The sequence below is a fragment of the Phasianus colchicus genome, chromosome 21 (genome assembly GCF_987193195.1).
Source record: "Phasianus colchicus chromosome 21, bPhaCol1.hap1.1, whole genome shotgun sequence".
Taxonomy (NCBI): Eukaryota; Metazoa; Chordata; class Aves; order Galliformes; family Phasianidae; genus Phasianus; species Phasianus colchicus.
In genome coordinates, this window is record NC_143456.1 from 5,223,163 (window position 1) to 5,244,582 (window position 21,420).

At 45.3% G+C, this 21,420-nt stretch overlaps 2 protein-coding genes across 3 annotated transcripts in view; one reads left to right on the forward strand and one right to left on the reverse strand.

The window, feature by feature from the left end:
- The window catches only part of AP2B1 (adaptor related protein complex 2 subunit beta 1), a 65,114-nt gene extending 47,284 nt beyond the window's left edge, over positions 1 to 17,830 (reverse strand). For both annotated transcript variants that reach the window (XM_031591800.2, XM_031591799.2), the window contains exons 1-5: positions 17,694 to 17,830; positions 14,973 to 15,030; positions 13,015 to 13,120; positions 11,498 to 11,633; positions 9,512 to 9,757 (exon numbers count right to left, since the gene is read on the reverse strand). In XM_031591800.2, the coding sequence (XP_031447660.1) occupies positions 9,512 to 9,757; positions 11,498 to 11,633; positions 13,015 to 13,120; positions 14,973 to 15,009 (525 nt within the window). In that variant the 5' untranslated portion in view covers positions 15,010 to 15,030; positions 17,694 to 17,830. The remainder of the gene's footprint in view (positions 1 to 9,511; positions 9,758 to 11,497; positions 11,634 to 13,014; positions 13,121 to 14,972; positions 15,031 to 17,693) is intronic.
- Positions 17,831 to 17,929: 99 nt separating this feature from the next.
- On the forward strand, positions 17,930 to 21,126 carry PEX12 (peroxisomal biogenesis factor 12). The gene is made up of 3 exons (XM_031591801.2): positions 17,930 to 18,061; positions 18,358 to 18,902; positions 19,484 to 21,126. Exons 1-3 carry the CDS (start codon positions 17,936 to 17,938, stop codon positions 19,881 to 19,883), a joined length of 1,071 nt encoding a protein of 356 aa, XP_031447661.2. The 5' UTR covers positions 17,930 to 17,935; the 3' UTR covers positions 19,884 to 21,126.
- Positions 21,127 to 21,420: the final 294 nt, after the last annotated feature.

Genomic DNA, 21,420 nt, shown 5'->3' on the forward strand with positions numbered 1-21,420 from the left:
ACAAGAACAGCACAACCATAAAATTCTGTGCATTGCTCCCATCACTGCTTGTCATTAAAGCAGTGTATTCCAAAGTCATTGCAGAAGCACAGCAATGCTGATTGCTTTGCATTTCACACCTAGAGGTCAGAGATTCCGATCCAAGGTTTGATGAATTTCATTAGCTGAGTGAGCCTTCCATCACCAAAACCATTAGCAATCAGAACTGCTGCCTTCCTATACTGTTTTAATGAGCTACTTATTAAGATGTGCTGCTTATTTGTCACATTATTTAATTTGCCTAATTCCTGAATGGTTAATGTGACACAGCATAAAACCGAAGCAGAAGACCATTTTAATTTCATTACAGTTTGGAAATTTTCAAGTGAAGACAAATCATAAAAGCAACTTAAAAGTTCAAAACCGTTACAAGAAAACACTTATAAAATGAAACGGAGGAAAAAAATAAAAAGGAAGTGACAGAACCAAAGCACTGCAGAAAGGTACCTGTCAGCTGTGCTATGGAAGAGGGCTGAGCTTTGGCAAATGAACTCAAGCTGCCAGGCATTGACTTCTTGCAGTAATTAGTCCATGTGGATATCCTCAGCCCTGGGGCAAGAACAAGTGAAAGCAGCTGTGCTGAAGCTTCCTCCCTTACAGAGGAAGCCATGCTTATCACCCTGAGTTTGCCACAGGCAGAGGTTACCCAGAAAAGCAGCAACTCCAACTCAGAGAGTGCTGTGAGTGAGGGCTTGTTTGCTTTTAGGATCTTTTGGAAAATGGTTTTTAAGTTGAGGGAGGAAGGATTTAGGTTGGATGTCAGGGGGAAGTTCTTTATTATGAGAGCAGTGAGGTGCTGGAACAGCTGCCCAGAGAGGTTGTGGATGCCCCATCCCTGGAGGTGTTCAAGGCCAGGCTGGATGGGGCCTCAGGCATCCTGGTCTAATAATAACTGGGGACATTGGTGGCCCTGCATGTGGCAGGGGGGTTGGAGATTCATGATCATTGAGGTCCCTTCCAACCCTGGCCATTCTGTGATTCTGTGATTTTGGGGCTCTTTTGAGCAACTAGCATGGAAGCATAAATGCTGAAATCCACAGAAGGCTGAGGATGGGACACTAAATGGCCAATCCACCAGATGAAGCACATCAGGTTTTCATTAGAAGCAGCCATACCTGTGAGCATGAGATGGTAGCCTGCTGCCCATGCTCTGATTTGCATCACAAAAAGGACTGGAAGGGGCTGTGAAACACAGGCAGCAGCTCAGCTCTGCCGGGCTGGCTGGGATACATACAGTCTCAGTGTGCAACTACAGCTGGTCCTCACCTATCTGAGCAGAGCAGTGCTGCTGTCAGCTTGGTGACACAAAGATAAATGAACCTAAAGAGGAGATGGAAGGGGATGGGGAATATTTTCTATAAACTTTAAGCAATGCTGATTCAAAAAAAAAAAGTAATTGCTGGCAATTCATACTGAACATATTGATGTGTTATAGTATGCCAACAAAAATAATTAGCATCTTCAAGGCTTTTTACACAGCCGCAGCACAGTTGAAATGAAAACAGATTTCGGAAACGGGTCCAACATAAACATTGGTTCAAGTATGCCTGCTCACCTCTCCTCATTGCTGCTGCCCTGGATGCACGATGAGACAAGAACCCAGAGCAAAGCAAGCCAGAGCTGCACAGTTCCATCCCAGTGCACAGCTCCCATCTTGCCCACAGCTCTCACCAAGTGATGGCTCAGGCAACACGTACACCTAAACTGAAATGCTGCCCACAACATGGGGTTCTGGCCATTACTGGAGAGTTACGGATTTCTATCAGCTTCAGCAGCACTTGGCTAAAGGAAATCCACAACTTCAAGGCTGAACTTGCGTTCAACTTGGTTGATTCTTCTTCCTTGGCACAGCAATATGAGATAACGAAGTCCGTCTGCTGAACAAGTGCAAGGTACAAAGTGATAAAACAAATTACACAACAGTTTCACCTTGAAAATAAATAGTAATTATGGTATTGGGGAATATACTGAAAGTAAAACTTCACATGTGGTGTAGAACTGTAAGATCAGATCACAGAATTAGAGATGTTTCACAGCAAATGTCACAGCTCAGCTGAGCAGAAAAAGCAAGCTATGGGCTTCTTCACTGCTTCTAAAAACACATAGCCAGCTCCAAGCAATGAGAAACCAGCTGAGAGCTGGAGGACTTATTTCACCAACTAAAAGCAAACTAAAAGGCCAAACTAACATCTAGGGTGGGCTCTTGGTTCTCAGAAGTAAGGACAGCTCGCTACTCACAGACAGGTGAATCCAAACAAAGAACACAAATAGCTTTTCAAAGCTTTAACTTGTAATTTAACTTCATTTTTGTATGCAAATGCATCACAACAAGTCTGAGACAATGATTAATGGTGTAAGCACTGTAAAGAACCATTTTCTAAAAAAAAAAAAAAAAGTTAAAAAAAAAGCCTGAACAAATATGCTGTGTGTTATATAAGGCCATATATGTGAGGATGTGCACAGCAAAACGATGTGCAATTAACCACAGCTCACAGATCCCAACCAATGAAAATCAGCCTAAAAAAAATAACCAGAAAGTACAAATGAAGAGCAGACTGGAGATTAAACAGTAATGACCATCATCGTCTGAGGTCCCTGCCTTGCTAATTTAAAATCAATCCACCCGGGGTACATGTCAACACTATTCAAATGCAGTCACAGCAACATCCCTTTAGAGCACAGTTGAGCCGAATGACAATAAATTTGCTTTCTGGCTGGAATTTCCTGACAAATTTAGACTTGGAGAAGTGTCATTGGTACCAGGATAACTAAATCTCACAGACTCTTATTAAAAAATAAACCCTACGCTTAAAACTGTGCTACAGATTTAACAAGAACTCCACATTTTTAAAACCCACCTACAGACAACCCCCACCTCTGTAGCCCCAGAGCCTGGCTCCGACCTGCGGGGAGCTGCAGAGCTCAGAGCTCTGCTTTGCCAGTTATTCCTTCTGGCAGCTCAAACCTTCAGCTCGGAGCAAATGGTATAAAATACATCAACAAGGAGGGAAGGGGGTGGGTGAAAATCCGAGTGTCTGCCTGTCAGCCCACACGGAAAAGCTTTGCAGGGGGTGGGGGGACAGGAGGGAAGCTGGGTGGATCTAGAACACCAAACAGTCAAAGCAATCAGATTATTGTGCTGGCATCCCAGGCTAATTGGAAATCAAACCAAGTGTGTAATGTAGTTAATGAAATACAACATTCTGCTGCTTAATGGGAACCTCTGGCGCACCATCCCATTAAAATGAGGAAGAAATGAAAAAAAAGGAGGAAAACAAAGGGCTCAAAAAAGATGCAGAGGGAAGAGCAGCCTTCCCCACCTCGCTGGAGGCTCCCAGCCTCGAGACAGCCAGGCACCACGTGATGTTTTTGAGAATGCAGAGAGGTGCTGACATTTTCCAGCAGTACACTGAGCGTGCATGGTGTGCTCGTGCCATTGAGCACAGCCTTCCAGGGTGGTGGGGGCATCTGCATACATAGACAAACTCTTTCCTCTAAGATCTAGACACCCCAACTCTGTTTATACCACATTTTTTTCCACCTACAAGCCCCCTTTAAGTTAGCATCCCTAGAAATGGTCCAAGACCATCTCAAATGGCCTAAGTAAATCAGAAAGCCTATTTAAATGCTTCACGTAATTAACACATGTAATGTTCGTGTTGCTTCACGTTAAAATCCTGGGAGACTAACATGTCCTCAGTCCACATATAGTCTTGGAAAAATAACAGCTCACCTGCACAGGGCTCTGAGTAAGGCATTCATCTTCCACTACTTCCATTCTACAAGGCTGTACTTCAGTACCTGAAGCTCTGAAACCACGCTGCTGGACAAGGAATCAGTTCCTGACCAGAGAACTGCAAATTGCCTGGGTGGCGTGGGAAAGACCTCCTGCTTGCTTTTTGCAAGTGGGATGGATTTTTCTGGAGGTGACAATGACAGGGAAGGCAAAGTGTTATCCTCCCCACAATCAGCTCATCCTCAGTGGTTTTTATGCTTCACTGCTCCAACGAGGCATTGCAGAAAAAGAGCACTTTGTAGCAGACTGAATACTGCTCCTGCTCTCTGGTCCTTGCAGCATCAGGATCCATTAGCTGTAAGACAGGAAACCATGCTTCCCCAAGAACCCCAAAGATCGAGCACCTATCACGTACTGGGAACAGTTCTTTCACAGGCTTTTTTAAGGCCCTTTGCAACTTCCCTTGCAGAGGTTCTCACTGGCACCATCCAGTGGCAAACAGGGCTCTCTCACCCCAGCAGCCTATTCAGAAGAGAGCCCACCAGCCAGAACCTTATTTAGCCCTGACAGTGGGAGGACTGGTGGGTAGCAAAGCAACACAGCTACAGAGTTTTGTGACAAACAGTGCTGGTCAGTAGCTAGAAGTGTCTGTTCTGATTGAAAGTGTGACATCTAGGCACATGCCAACAAAATTCCCCAGCACTCAAATTGATATTAGAGATCCTGGGATGATCTATTGGGCAAGACTAACACTTGGGAAATTAGACACACACTGGCAGCAGTAATTGGAAGGAAACAGGTCTCCAATGGATGAATTTGTCAATTAAGGTTGATAAATGAGGGGTTTTGTAAGGACAGACTCCTGGGAGTCGTGGAAATCCATGCATTACTGTACGAATGCACTGCATCTCTGCCAGACTGAAAATGTTCAGAAGGAAGGGAAAAAACACAGCTTCCACAGAATCCATCCCAAATCAGCATCCCTAAGCCTACCCAAAAAATCAAATCCTGCATAGAGGCCCACAGTTCCCTCAGATCTCTTCAAGGTGACAACCTGAACAACTGGCTGCTCAGTCAGCCTGACCCAGCCCTAAACCCCAACCTAAAGCTCTGCCATCATTGCAGGCTGGCAGCCCTCCCCTCTCCCCCAGTTTAAGTCTTTGCAGCCTGACTGCTGCAACGCAGCCACACAAGCAAAGCAGGCTTCTGAACTCCCTGCTCATCTCCCACGTTGCCTCTTTCAAGCATCCCACCACACACATTAACATACCCCTATTTATACAAGCTCCTCTGCAACCACAGCCCTTCTGCAAAGAAAGTTCTCAGCTTCTCAAATAGAAAAGTAACTGGCAGGAGTGCCCTACAAAAGCCCTATGAAGATGATGTTGTACAAGACCAGACCTACAAAGTCCTGTTGGGATTGAGAGGACCACCAGCAGCTTCTTGATGTTATTACACAAGGAGGAACAATATTCCTGTACAACATACAGCAGAGGGCAGCCCAGGAGGTAAAGCTGCTACTGAATACTCCCATACCCCAGGATACAGTCTCAGACAGACAAACAGCTTGCCAGCAACTAATAAAGAGAAAGTGACGAACTTCTTCATCCATAATGCCATACTGGAAGCCCAAATGTATACTTCAGGTTCTGTTTGGCAGAGATGAAACCTGTGGAGCTTGCAGTCACAGCAGGAGAGACAAGAAAGCACTGTGATACAGATCAATGGGCTTTCAGTCTAGTCTGTGAGCTGTGGAAACTCAATACTGCTAGAGGTGATTCTGACTAAATCAAGATTAACCTCACATCTGCTCATTATCTGGGCTCAAGGGACCCTCTTCTCAGCACAGTTTACTAAAAACAAATGCAAAAAGGCACAACAAAAGAGTAACTCCGTTCCATACACTTGGTGCCTTTGCTAAGCATGCTGTTACATGATCTGTTTACTCCATATTGATTCCCAACAACGTTTCTTCCAATAAACTGGGATCTATAGGTGGCATAAAACATGACATTGTTGAACAGCACGTAAGTGGCATGTCTATACAGCCCACAAAAACACAAGGAGCAGAACAGCCACACTTGTGGAAGCTGTCATCCAGAGCAGCACAGTGACAAAGCAGAACAGGAGGAAGAAATGCTACAAGGAATTAAAAACCCAATAGCACCTATAAGAGAACTGAGAGAAGGTGACACCAACCAAACTGGAGTCTTGTGGCTAACACAGATTGACAAGGAAATGATCCTATGGTTATGAGCTATCCTAGAAGGCCAGAAGCATTCAAAAAGAGAAAGGCTGTTCCATTCAAATATTAAAAGACCAGTAAGGCTTATGATGGATTTCCCCTTATGCTTTTCTGCTAATATTTACATTCCCAAGGAAAACCAAGAAGCACAGTGATAAAAGCCAGAAGGAAACTAGTTACAAAACAAGGTATGCAGCCATGCACAGATTCGGTTCTGCTTTGAGCTGCTGCCATCTCGTGGCCTTGCTCTCCATCACCAGGACTGGGGGTATGCAATGTTCTCATAGCAATCAGTCGGATGCAATTCACAAGTGTCAGAACACAGGATGAGGATAAAGGAAAAATGGTGGTCCTCTGAATGACTTCAGAGTGTCTTTGGCCATCAGAGACACATAGGAGATCAATCTCTCACCTCCTGCAGCCAGCCTTTAGCTTTACATTCATCCAGGCCTGGTTCTGCTGAGCTTCTCACAAGGAAATGCTGAGCACTGAAGACAAAGTGTTTGCCTTGGTACACATCTGGGAAGAAGTGAGGGTTCCTCTACAGAGGGAAATTTCAGCAGAACCCCAAGCAACAAAGGGCAGCTCAAGGCAATTTAGATCTGCCTGCAAAATGAAATTAATGGCTCCATCCACCAAACTTCTGCAGTGTAATCACCTGGTAACTGAAGCACGTCCTTGTATGTGCTATTGGCCCACTGCCCACGGAAAGAAAGACATCAGCTGAAACACAGTTAGCCACCAATCCATCTAGTATCTTGCCATATGTATCCACAGACATCTAGATGCAATTAGAAAGCTGAATTAATTCACCCAGGAGAAACTGCAAAGGTACCACAGTGAGACCACAAAAGCAGCTGGAGAACTACTGCATTCAGGTGCTGGTCCTTTAACCACAGATAAAGCTCCTCCAGAAGCATGCAGTCCTGCACCTCCTCAAGGAACAAAGGCCAGATCCCAACAGCAATAAGCCCAGTTAAGGAGAAATGCACCCTGGCTACACACCCTCAGCACTTCAACAGAATTCACAACAACACCCTGAAACCCCCCAACCCCTTTTTGCTATGATATCGTGACAATAAGTTACCAGTTCTAAAAATACAAAGAAAAACAGTTCTGACAAGGTCACTTCCAGCTTCACACTGGACACCTTTACAACGAGGGTGATGTGAGAGAGAGAAGCATGCACCCTGATTTCCACACAATTACAAGGCCATCAGCAAGCCACAGATGGAGTTGTTATTCAGCACAGACCCAGCTTGAACAGGTAGTGCTTGCTCACATGCTGGAGGCAGCCAATTACAAAGTCACACCAAACCCTTCTCAAAGACTATTTTTCAACATGGGGATTTTTCAACTCCTGCTCAAAAATCAACATTTTTCAGAACAGAGAGCAAGTGTGGATTTCCTGTCTAAAACTCATTCTGCTCCATTGAATGCCTAATGTGTCCATTTCCACAAGTCATTACAAGAAGAGAAACATTTATATTAATAAAACCACAAATGAGTTTAGGGAAGTTGCAATGAATGAGATGCACCATTTGCAGAAGAATGTGCCACAAGGATAGATGCATCTGTACCACTCTTAACTAATCTTTCTTTTTGATATCTGACATTTTGCTTTTTTAAACTAAATGGGAACTTTCAGGCTCTGTAATCAACTTAGATGGTGCATTAAGTCAGCACCTATAGGAGTCCAAAAGCTGACAAAAATGTCTCCGTATGCACCCTTAAAAGCAAGGATATAATGCCTAATCTGCCTAGGAAAGCATTACATTGAGTGCCAGTCACACGACCCTCTTGCAGCCTGCAGATCTGAAAACACACCACAGGCCTGTCCTCTTCATCACCATCACCCCTGCAAACTGCATTCTCCTGACATGGACACAGCTTCAGGATGAGCAGGTAAGTGTGACACGATGCAGGTTCTGTGACCCTGTAGGGTTTCAGCCAAGGTAGAGCTGCAAAGGTTTTTCCATCCCAGCTCATCTTTGTTACCCAGACAGAGCTCTTAAATTTAAATTAATCGTGTTTTATTAGGCATCTCTGTGCTACTTTGGTGGCTTATTTTGCAAATGGAGCATGAACTACTCTTTGGTACTTCTACCCTTCTCTCCATTCATTTCAGTCAGTATTAACATGCTTTTAAAATAGATACTGGTTCTCTCCTAACAGCCTATGGTTCACTTACCAAAACAAATCACTCTATAGAGATCAAAACGCAGAAAGGGCAAACAAACCTTATTTATTTCTCCTGAAGTACTGCATCTATTCAAGCCTAAGCTCCTCAGCTCACATTCACAAGGCTAGAATCAGCAGAAGAAAATCAGAGAGTTGGAAATCAGGCTAGGAGAAGTAGGTTATATCCCTGCTCACAGTACACTCCATCACTGCCAGAGAACTAGTGAAGGTCAAGGGCCAGTATTTAAGTGGAATTAAAGCAGCACAACCAAGTACTTTCAGAGGCTGTAAGACACTCTCAACATCCCATTTATAAAAAGCAGGCGTTCTCCTTGTGGCTCAAAATTACTCAGGCAGAGGGAGCACCTCCAAGTAGTCATGGGTATGCACACAGAAGCCTAGCATAATAAATTCAAGGAGGGAAGAAAAGGGAACAGCTCAGAAAAGAGACTGCAGCAATAGGTGCTTCTATCTTCTGGTTGGCATCACTGCTCACTGATTTATGCCTGTAAAAGCCAGGTACTTTCAGTTTTAGCATTACTAAAAAGCCATAAGAAATGTACTCACAGCCCTCACTCCCTGCTAAAGGGTCAGTACCTCATCACCCACCCTTGACTTATCCAAGGCTGCCCAATGATAGTTACCCCAGGGCAGCAATTTGCTTTATGTGGTTTGAATCATGCACCACAGAATATGTTGGCATATCCATAATAATCATGCAATGTGACATCTTTAAGAATAGGTCCATCAGATCTGTGCTCTGTAAGAGCTAAAAAAGAAAAAACCCACTATATTTTGATTAAAAAGTAACAGTGGAATATGATAAAGGGTCCATTTCCACATCAAGCATCTGTGAAAATACAATTTAGAAGGTAAGTTACCCTGTGAAATTCTTGGTCTTGACCTCTACCTCTGCTCTGACAACTCATTTAACTGTATGAAAAACACAATGAATTTCCTTCCCTCGTTACAGGCCTGGAGATTTATCTGCATTAGTGAGTGAATTCATTCGCCCTCCTCACTGCAGAAGGCAATGGCTACGAGCTGTAGCCATGGTAGAAACATCAGAAAAAGTATTTCTCACCCTGCTCTTCTGAGTCATCAGACCATAAGTTAAACTTCTGCTGCAGCACTCAAGATAGACAAAAAAGGCAAAAGCCCAAACAGGCATTTACTATTTTCTCAAGCAGTAAGCATTCCCTAATCAACGCATTCCTCACGATGCACCAACTGCAATTAGAAGCCTTCACATTCCTGACTGTCTGTCTGTTTCCAATTCAGGCAATGCACTGCAAGGATATATACATTACCATGGGATTTGAGTCTGCAATCAGGTCACGCAGAGAATCCAGAAATCCCTGGTCCTCCACCATCTGGGCATTGATGTCGTGCAGCTTCGCCACGCAGACAGCTGCAGTCTTACGAACATAAGGGTCTTCATCCTTCAGACACTTACGAAGAGGCTCACACAAGTACTCTGTGATCTTGTCCACCCTGATACATCCCATGGTACGGACGGCCAGAGCACGGATGAGAGGGTTTGGGTCTTCACAGTCCTGCAAAGGGAAAGAACACACAGTCATCAATTCTGCAGCAATCATTACTAATATCTTCCCCGCAGCCAGAATCACGCTGTTCTTATTTCAAACAAAAGGCATTCTCTTGGATTATGTGTTCAAAAAGGCAATTAATTCAGACTGATGATAAAAGGTAGAACAGATTCACAGAAATGTTCTATACCATCACAGAACATTTTCAGGCTATGACAGTTTCCAAAACAGTAACACTGTGATCTGTGTCCCTTAGTTCTCCCCAGACAAAGCTTCCCTCAACACAGCAGCCAAACCTAAAACACAGCTATGCTGGAAAGGAACCTCTCACCATCCAAAGGCTAGCCACAGGCTGCTTGCAGACAAAATACAGTTTCCAGTCTAAAGGAACCAAAGAATATATTGGGTGAAGTACCCTGTTATACAATGTGACAGTTATTGAGGTCTATTTCTCACAGGCCAACAGTTCTAGACACAAGCAGTTCAGGAAGAACCAAAGGTGACACCAGAGGTGTTTTTCTGATGAGATGATTATACTTCAAAGCCACACAATTTATCCACACAATCATTCTAAAAATTCAGTAGGTTTTAAAGTTAAACTCTTCATCTACTCCCCCACTACCTACATCTCTGAGCAACCCTGTTCAGGTTATAACAAGATGGATGCAAAATGATCTCCAAGAAGCACTATGCACACCTATTTCTCACTGTTTTCACATCCTATAGCTGAAACACACCTGAACACATCCACTTCAAAGTGACATCTCTTACCAGAGTGTTCACCACTTTGAACTGTGAACTGCATGTGAATCACTGAGCTCAGGTGTACAAGTACAAGTGCCAACATTTTCACTATACTAATGCCTATCCCTCAGCTTCCCAAAAAGGACATCAGACATTTCTCTGCCTGGAAAAGCAAAGCACTGGGAAATGTTGGCTGTATGTGTTAGTCTGTTCTAACTGCATTACACTTCAGAGAGGACAGACAACAAAACTCTTTCCAAGAGCCTGTACATGGAGATAGGGATGTCATCCCGGGCAGAACAGAGCTGTTCTCAGCCCTGCTCTTCTCACCTCTTCCAGCATCACACACCACACTAGAAACTCACAATATGATCACATCCCTGGTTTCTGGGATTTTGTAATGCTTTAAGAGGAGTTCCAAACTTTTTCTAAGAGCCAGGTTTTAACTTACGTAACATGGGACTGAAATAACACTTCCTAGATAAGGAGAGGCAACTTGACAACAGAATTAAAAGCAACACTGCAATCACACTGTTATTTTCCACTGAACTGTCTCTCATTTTCACCAGAGAACAGATTTCCACAAGGCACGCTGCTGAGGCATTCAAAGAACTAGGTATACGTATGACAGAGCTACTACAAAGGCTGAAAGATAAAGAATATATGTTCTGTTACCAGTGACAGAAGGTGGCCTGTAACAATGCTTAGCAAAATGATAAAAGCAGCTTTTCCTGGAGCTTGCTCTCTCATAACCACTTTCAGTACACTTAAGTCATCTTCTCTGCAGTAAGTAGAGGCAGCAAGAGAAGAACAGGACCCAGATCTGCTGGATTCAGCCTGCCAGCTCCTTATTTCCAGCTCCTCTATACACACAATTTTAAACCAGAGACTCCAGTTCAAAAGCAGAGGTAAACAATAGCTCAGAAAGGCTGATGGACAAAGACGACATGGTGGCAATCTCTCTGCTGGGCCATTTTCTGATGAGCCATGGGAACAAGTTACCTTCACAAAGCTGTTGACAGCCATAATGGCCATGTCTGGCTGACTTTTGGCGTAGTTCATCAGGTACAGATACACCAGCTTCTTCAACTCCAGGTTGTCAGTCTGCATGCAGTTCACAACATCAGGAAAGAGCGAGCTGGACAGATAAGAGTGAAACAAGAATTGAGAAAAAGCAGCAAGATTACTGAATACACAAAGAGATAGTGACAATATCAAAGAAGCTAAGAAAATTGGAGTTCAATTCTAATTGTTGTGCAGTCTAATGACAGGTCACTTCCCTTCTGTAGTAATTGGACATATCAATACAATGGGAAAGGTGTTACAACAAAGGTGTGATGACAGAAGGACCAGCACAATAGAAAGGTGCTATAAAGGAAGGGAAGAAAATTGCTCACCCGTATCAGAAGATTCTAGCATGGGAAAGCTTCACCAAGGAGGAATCTCCAGAAAGAGAGCTTTCCTCAGTGACAATCAACCCTTACATGAGGTCTAAGAGAAGTGCAACCAGGCTCCACTCCTTCCAGTCTCACAGCTGAATTGCTTTCACCTGTGCTGCCAGGGCTGACCTGGTCTTTTCCCCAGGTGCTCAATCAATGGTTCAGGCTATGGCCCAGCAGTCCCCATACACTTTCTAATCAGTTTGCAATCAGTTTTGTAACACTTTGATCACTTAATCACACCTGGAACACGTAAAAATTCATGCAATTTCTTTAAAGAATTTTAATTGGAGAGTTCAACCAATAGGAAACTTCACCGTGTCAGGCCTAGAAATTAACCAGCAACAAAAACAGATGCTTAAAAATGTTGTGGTAGTGGAGGGCACTTACAAAGAACCTGCCAAATTTCAGCCTAGCAAAACCTTACATGATTAGGAGATTAAACACTGATAAGCTGAGTGTCACTCAAATATCAAGCATCAATCTCTAAACAGCCCTGCATAGGAAAGCAGAAAACTACACAAGGACATCTGCAGCTCTCCGGTATGCTGTAAAGATCTAAAGCTGAAGGTCAAGCGTTGTGGGGAAAAACATTACTTTTCTTCCATTATAGTTTATGTGTTCCTCCATTCTATGATGAAGTCATGATTCTAAATTTGCCACCTTATCTCAATTTCCGTGGCAACAGATCCTACTGTCACGAATCCAGGACTACTGTGACTTTACAGCAGATTCCAGTAGAAAGGGAAGCCAGAAAAGCAAGCATTCAACTCAAGCAAGTCTCTCTGGTTGCCTCAAAGAGGGAGAGAAGCACTAAATCAGCACATCAGATGGTAAATGCCCATGCTGGGGTTTGGACTAGATGATATTTAGAGCTCTCTTCCAATCCTAACCATTCTATGATTCTATACCGTTTGGCAACCATGATGAAATCTCAAGGGTAATCTTTTAAAAACACTCATTTTAAAGTGTGTTGTAAATTTATGCTACGACAAGTAATGATAGAGGAATGTGCCCAGTACACCCAAGGGAGGCCCAGCAGAACCAGAAATGGTACAAGTGGAAGAAATTTACTTTTACCTGACATCCTTCCCCACAGTCATGGCTGCAATAACCTTCTTTACAGCTTCTTTCCTTTTCTCCTTCTTTTCATTATTGAGTTCAGCCTTCAGTTCAAAAATCTCTCCTGGAAGAAAACAGAAAGGATTGAGCCTTCGTGGAGAAGAAAAAGGTCTGGCTTTAGAGGCAGCATGAAGGTGACTTTTTATTCTTCTGGCCTGTTGTTCCTCTAAAACCAGTACAGGAGCACGTAGAAACTGTCAGATTTTATGGATAACACAGTCCAAGAAGCAGCAAAGCTGCAATGCTCAGAGTGATATGGGCTATACCTTGCTAACAGAAAGCAGTTAACAAGAATCACTGCATGTTGCAGCTCTCCCACTTCCAGAGCATTAAATCACATCTCTGTAGTACCTGTTTCTCAGAGGCAGCCATTATATAACTAGGATGAAAAGATGTCTGGTGACACCAGACTCCCACTAACAAAAGCAGCAAGCAACAACAGCTTCTGCAGTCAACATAGCAGCCTTTTCCACGATAAGAATTTCTCCAGATATTGCTGCATGGAAAGTCAGTTCAGGTTGGATCACAAGAACAGCAAAGCAAGTTTGCAAAGTACAGAAGGAGCTTATCAGGCCTCCTCCAGACACAGCAAGAGCTGCAGGAGGGATAAGGCTCCTTGGTGACAGACAGCTCCCCAAGAAGGAGCAGTATTACACCAGAAACCACAGGCTGAGAAGGACACACTCCTTACAAACACCAAAATGTCTTCAGTAAAACACATCCTGTCCCCTAACTCTCAATTCTTATGCACTGATACCACTTTGTCAGAGCAGCAGTTCCCATTACAAAAGATGACTAACATGGACTTCAAGAAAATAAGAGGTTCCTGTTCTGAAGAACAGAGTGCAGTGACCACTGCCTCCTGTCTGAGGAAGCAACATGGGCATCCCTCACACAGCTCATGCCCCGAGTGGTGCTCAGCCAGCAGCAGCTCGCTCACCAGAGCTCAGTACAGCTTGGCCTCCTGCAGTCATCTCAGATACACTTGGCTGACACTTTAGGACTGAACTTACAGGCAGAGCTGCTCCTTAGAAAGGAGCAAACTGCATTTGCTTAATTTATGTTTCATTAAGCTTCAGAATGAGCTCATAAGTAGATCAACGCTGTCGATTTTTCACTGGCAAGCATTCATTAGAAACATTCAGCCATCCTGAAAAGGAGAGATTGATATGAACCATTTTCTACATCTTTGGGAGAGACGATGAGCAACATCAGGCTTAAATCACAGCCAGCAAGAGCTAGGATAAACAGTGCTTTGTTTAAGAACTAGTTCAGGGAAAAAAAAAAAAAAGAAATCTGTCTGGGGTTGTTCCAGCAAAGCAAGCAGGTAAATGGGTATAACAGCCCCAAGAACCCCTTCCAATCTTCAGCTGCTGCTGTTTCTCCTGAGGAGAGGTGACCACAGTACATATGGTAAAGCCAAGGGAACGTCAAATGCAGCACATGGAAAACAAATGCATTTCACTGCAGGTTTGGAGGATGCAGTAATGGGAAACTCCACTACCTATGTGCCAGCTTTATGCAGAGATGTATACATCCACCTTAAATATTAACCTTTCTCAATCACCATAATCCTGTGATGCCCAACTGAACAGCCATCCTCAGTCCTGAACTTGTTAGCCCATAACTAAATCATTGTTTTTGATCATAATTGCACTCAAATCCTAACGTGTCATTCTCCGATGCTCAAAAAAGCATTAATATGGGTCAATTAACACACTACAGATCTGTATATTACATCAGTTTTGTCTTTTGTCACCATGTGACCTACTTCTGAAGTTTCTCCCTGGACAATTAAGATGAGAAACAGGGACAGAGCTAAAAGAAAAGCACGAGTTCTTCTGCATGCAGTTAAAAAAACCATGTAAAAATAGCCCCTCGCCACCCCCAATCCACCATCCCCACTTAACACCAACCTTTTTTATTGGTCGTGAAGTATTTGGAGTCCGTCATGGCTCCAGTTCCTTAAGACACCTGAAAAGAATAATGTAAGAGTCAGACAGGATGGGGAACTGACAACAGGCTGAAAAGAAAAGCCTCTACCTTTCAACTCTCTCAAGCTTGAAATTGTTATTTTTCTCTGCCAAGATCTCCCACCCCACCTCTGACACTCACATGAGGTTATTATTTCAGTGCTGCACCGCATGTCTGTGGACTGCACTCAAAAATGCTGCTGGGCCAGCAAGTGCTTCACAGAGAGTGGTCCCACCAGCACTTCCCTGCTCCTCAGAACCAAATTAGCAATACATTACATTACAGGGATCGCCCAAACATATGTGCAGATCCATCATTTCATTCCCGAAATTGCCAGCTCTGTGACAAACACAACTCAAACGATTCTCAAGTACAGACTGACAAACAAGCATAGGAGTGGGCAGATCTACTGTTTTTGATGAAACAGTCTGCATGGGTGCTAAGAATCCATGACCCTAGAAACAACCAAAACATACTTTCTCCTATTTCCCTACCATCCTTTTCTACCTATTGTTCAATCCCTCTCCTCTTAAATGTACCTCTTTGACTTAAATGTGACCAGCAAAGCCAGCAAGTAATTTTTCCCCTAAATGCAGCCTGTCTGCTTCCATACCACTCACATTGTGCTGGCTCAGCACCAAGAGGACAAGCCCAAGACCCTGCCCAGCTCTGCAACCAGCTTGCTGTTTCTTAACACTTTCCTTCCTCATCCCTTAACCAATCCCATTCACCACCAGCATCTTCTTTTTCCCCCTCCCACAACTGCCATCACCCTTAACATGCCACACAGCGTGGTGAGGCAGAGCAGTCATTACTTCGTCCAAGCAGATAAGCAGCCTGCTGCCCCATCTCGATACCTCTTGTAACCACAAACTCAGCCCAGGTTCAGCAACTCTGTTGCTTACACAGCCCCTGGGACTGCAGCCCAGCTCTAAAGAGCACTTAAGTGTTTTTTTCTACAAGAGCACTTGGCAGGCTGCCACGCAGAAGGCACCGAGCATCACCATGCTGTCCTTGGTTGCATTATATGTGGATCTGTCAACCTGGGACACATTTCTCAGCTGAGCTGGTCCGATGTTGCTTTAACAGTGATCAAAAGAGCAGATTATAGAGAAAATCCAGGAGAAAAAAAAAACACACCACTACCACATACATCAACCCAGTTATATAAAGCCACACATAGGAAAAAACCCTCACTGGATTTTGATAATGACCTTTAAATCCCAAAGCAGGACATTCAGCTGTTTTTTTCTGACCTCAGATCACATTTGGAAACATGAAGAATGATAAAACCACTCGGGCCCAGATAAGGCCAAGCACAGCACCTGCCTTCATCACCTGCCTTCACCACCTCCGTTCAAACAGACAGAAATTAGACTTAGCTCAATAAGCAGCAAACTGCCATACTCAGGAAAAACAGCTCTCTTCCAGCAGAGCACACAGATTTTGTGCCTCATCTATGGCAGAGCTGCTTCACACGTTGTTAAGAGACAGCTTGCTAGCAGTGCTGAATCTGTCTCATATACCAAGACAACTCCACATGGTTTACAGCAAATCTCAGCTGAAGGCCAAATCAAAACAGCCCAGCATTACAAATAGCCATGTTTTTAAATAACTCAAGAAAATGCCAGCTCCTTGTACACAAACCTAAATCTGGAAAGACTAAAGAACGTACAACAATGTCACAAATAGCCCTGTATTTTTAGGGAAAATCTAAAGCTGGTCACCCTTTCCTTACTAGATCCATGCCCAACCCCCACCTGCTAAAGCAGAAACAGCTACAAGGCGAATGAGCTGCAAGAGGCTCCTGTTCCTCACAGGACACACAGAGGAATTTCTCCAGAAGTTCTGGCAATGCTTAATGCTGCTCACAGCAGTGCAACATTTAAACATGACAGACCCAGTGAAAAACAAACTGGCAGCACAGAGGCAGCACTGCCTGAGCACTCTGCCCACCTGGCACATGCCAACCTCTGCGGGCAGCAGGAACCCAGTCCACACACTCAGCACCTCCCACAGCTCTCCCAATGCCCTCCAGCTGCAGGAGCAGCCCTAGACCTCCCATCAGCTCTCTCTGCTAATTCCCATTCCTGCTTCCTTTCCAGTCCCACAGCCTCGAGCCCTGCCCAGTGCCCCCAGCAAGCACTCATCAGTCTCTTCAAGGCCCCTCCCAGTACCTTGGCCTCCCAGGCCTCCTGTCATCCCCACCTGCTCCCAGTGCCCCACCTGTAATCACTACTCAATCCCATGGTCTCCCCCGTGATACCACCCCCTCCTAGTAACACCTCCCAACATTTCCTCCCCACTCCACCCAAACACCCCCTCCCCGTATCCCTCCAGCGCCCCCCACCCTCTCCCCAAACCCCTTCCCAGCATCTCATCAGTGCCCCCACCCACTCCCAGTATCCCACCAGTAACACCCTCATCTGCTCCCAGCATTCCCCAGCTGCTCCCAGCACCCCACCAGCGATCACTCCCCCAGCCCAGTACCTCACCCCAGAACCCCATTCTCACATCCCCTCCCAGTACCTCACCACTGCCTCCCACCCTCTCCCCAACCCCCTCCCAGTACCTCACCAGTGCCTCCCAACTCCTCCCAGTACCCCACCCGTCCTCCTCCAGCCTCCCCCAATGCTCCCTTCCCACGTCCCGGCACCACTCACGCTGGGACGGACGAACGGACGGACACACCGCTGCGGGGCGGGGGCGGTGGCAGAACCGGAACCGGAAGCGAAGGGAGCAACCGGGAGGACTCGCGAGGAGCGAGAAGAAAACTCCCCCCGCCTAGAGCGGCCGCGCCCTTCACCATAGAGGGGCGAGGGAAGGAGGCGGAGCGCCGCCCGCTCGGCCTCCGCACCGGGGTGAGAGTCGCAGCGCCCCCTCGTGGCGGGGCGGGGCGGGAGGCATGGCGGAGCTGGGCGCCCACCTGACGGCCGAGGCGGCCGGTGATGACCGGCCCTCCATCTTCGAGGCGGTGGCTCAGGACAGCCTGATGGCGGCCGTGAAGCCCGCCCTGCTGCACCTGGTCAAGGTAAGGGCCTGAAGGGAGGGTGCTCAGGACAGGAAACCCACCAGGCTTCACCTCCGCTGCCTTTCAGCACAGCTGCCCAGGGACCGGCGGGAGTCTGACCCGGAGGTGTTCCAGAGCCATGGAGATGTGGCACTGAGGGATGTGGTCAGTGGGCTGCTGGGCTGGGGGTGGATCTGGGGACCTGAAAGGCCTCTTGCAACCTTAATGATTCTGTGTTTCTCATAAGCTAGCAGAGTAGCTTTGGAATAACTCGCAGCGCTCCCAGATCCATCCCCGCTGTGTCTCTTTCATTGCAGGTGCTTGCTGAGTCTAATCCTGGCCGGTACGGCCTCCTCTGGCGCAGGTTTGATGAGATCTATGTCCTTCTGGATTTTCTGCTCCAGCAGCACTACCTGGCCAGGTGCAGCGCCTCCTTTTCTGAGAACTTTTATAGCTTAAAGAGGATACCGACAGGAGATTGCAAACAGCAACCTTTGGCCACTGCTGGCCTGCCAAAGCAGCAGCACTGGAAGTCTCTGCTGTTGCTGATTCTCGTTCCTTACCTAAAAGGAAAGCTAGAGAAGCTCGTGTCCAGCCTTAGGGAAGAGGATGAGTACTCCATCCATCCTCCATCATCCTCCTGGAAGCGTTTTTACCGAGCCTTTCTAGCTGCCTACCCTTTTGTAAACATGGCCTGGGAGGGCTGGTTTCTGATCCAGCAGTTGTGCTACATCCTTGGGAAGGCTCAGCATCATTCCCCCTTGCTGCGGCTGGCTGGCGTTCGCCTGGTGAGACTGACTGCAGAGGATATCCAGGCCCTGGAGAAGAAACTGCCTGTAGCAGCCTTGAGTCAAACGCACAGGTATGTCAGCAGCTGCATTCCAGAGTGTTATTGACCTTCAAGATTAAGTTTCCTTCTCTCAAAACAAGCTCCAGAAGGAATATAAGTACTGAAAATATGGAAACAGGTAGCAGGGATTAGCTTCACAGGATTGAGTGGTAATAAAATTGTTTTGTTTTTTTTTTTACATTCTAACCTCCATTCTATTCTGTTGTTACCTACATGTTTCTAACAAGGAAAGTTGACTGCACAATTCTGCTAAAAGGATTCTGCTACTAGATTTTTGTGAGCTGCAACTAAGACATAAACATACTTAATGTTCTGTAAAACGTTGATCCATGAGTGAAATGATTTGTGGTCCCAGCCCCTTCAATCCAAACTCTTCTAATTTAGTTGGCGCATGACCCGAAGCTTTCTTAGTGTACAAAGATCTGAGAAAAACATCCTAGCAGATACTTTGTTACCAACACGAGATACGATGATGTCACAGTTTAGTGTTAAGCTGTATAAAGCAGTTCTTTTCTCCCCAGCTCTTTGTCAGTTTGCAGATGGACTAATGCACAGCACTAATTATTTCTCCATATCTTCTCTCCCTGCTGCAGCATTAAAACACAGGTGCAGTCAGCAGTGAGGAAAGCTTTGGGTGGCATCGCCTTCTCGCTGTCCACCGGCCTGTCTGTATGTGTGTTCTTCCTCCAGTTCCTGGACTGGTGGTACTCCTCTGAAAACCAAGAAACTATCAAGTCTTTGACAGCGCTCCCTACTCCTCCACCCCCTGTGCATCTCGACCACGGGGTGGGCTCAGCTCTCTTACCCAAACTGAAGACAGTGTGCCCTCTGTGCCGCAAAGTCCGAGTCAATGCCACAGCCCTGTCCACCTCTGGTTTTGTGTTTTGCTACCGTTGTGTGTATAATTATGTGAAGACTCACCAGCGCTGCCCAATCACAGGCTATGCCACAGAGCTCCAGCACCTTGTCAAACTGTACTCTCCTGAGAGCTGAAAGAGCTGCGCCGTGCTTCAGAGATCTCTGAGGATAGTGGCTGGGTGTTCAGTGTGGTGCTGCGCTGCTGGGCAGCTGAACACTGCTCTGTGACTCCCTCAAAAGAAGGGGAGAAAGTAACGACGGAAAAGGGCTCCAGGTTTGAGCTGCACATGGAGATCTGCTCCTACTCACCTCTGAATAATGTCCTTAATTCCCACAACAGTTCTAAATTAAAACCTCTGACTTTTTAGGAACAAGAGTTGAAATGTAAGCAGGGATAGAAGAGGGAGGATACCTTTTCTCCACAAGGGAGAGAAATGACAAACCAACTTAAAGCAGCAGCTGTGCCAATTGATTGTTAAATAAGTCTCTGATTCTGTTATTACCTGCTTTTATAAAGCAAAATTCTTTCTTGATTGAGAATCCAAATAAATTTTTGATGATTGGAAAAAGCTTGCTGGCGGTTCATCTTTGCAGATGAGGGTTGTGGGTACAAGATTAGTGTTTCATGTGCTAGGAATCTTTAATGTCTAGGTTTGAATTAACTATTACTTTGAAATTTTAGGACATTTTTGGATGCCCCATCCCTGGAGGTGTTCAAGGTCAGGTTGGATGGGGCCCTGGGCAGCCTGGCCTGGTATTAAATGGGAAGGTTGGTGGCCCTGCATATGGCAGGGGGGTTGGAGATTCATGATCCTTGAGGTCCCTTCCAACCCTGGCCATTCTGTTATTCTGTGACATGAAGCAAAACTTGCTGCACAAATTACATGGGCATATTCTGCTCCATCCTTCCTGCACAGAATCACCCACATCTGAGCCTCACAGGTCTGAACAGCTGTAATTACTCTTTTGAATGTTAAATAGCTCTTTAATGCCTATCTGACTAACGGGCATTGAGCCCACAGCAGTGACAGGCTAGCAGTTACCTGGTAGATGTTTAATGTTCCTGCAGGTCGCTGAAAAATACCAACTTGAATTTGACTGCTTCTGACTGGCCTGTCCTTAACAGACAAATTAATATCTGTTCAGGTTTGTTGCTTTAAAACAAAGCTGTAAAACTAATGTGAATCACATTAACATTACATTTTATCTGCTTTTCCACTGTGTTAGAAATGTCATAAGGTCTAAACACAGACAAGAAATTTATTTGCAAAGGACCACCAGCTTTATTAAACCAATCTTTGAGTTTACATATTAACTGAGGTTACAACCAAAGCACCCTCAGTGCATGATATTATTAATACAATTACATCAACATTAACAGTGGCACTGGAGTTGCACAACACATTATTGTCAGAATTTGACTTTGCAGATCTTTTTTAGAACACCCAGCAAAGCTAAGCCACATTCTTAGCAAATCGAAAGAAAGAACAAACGAATGAACGAGCGAACGAACGAACGAATGATTGAGTTGCCTTCCACACTTCCTCATCACACTTCCTTGGACATCAGGGGGAAATTCTTTACAGAGAGAGTGGTGAGGTACTGGAACAGGCTGCCCAGAGAGGTTGTGGATGCCCCGTCCTTGGAGGTGTTCAAGGCCAGATTGGATGGG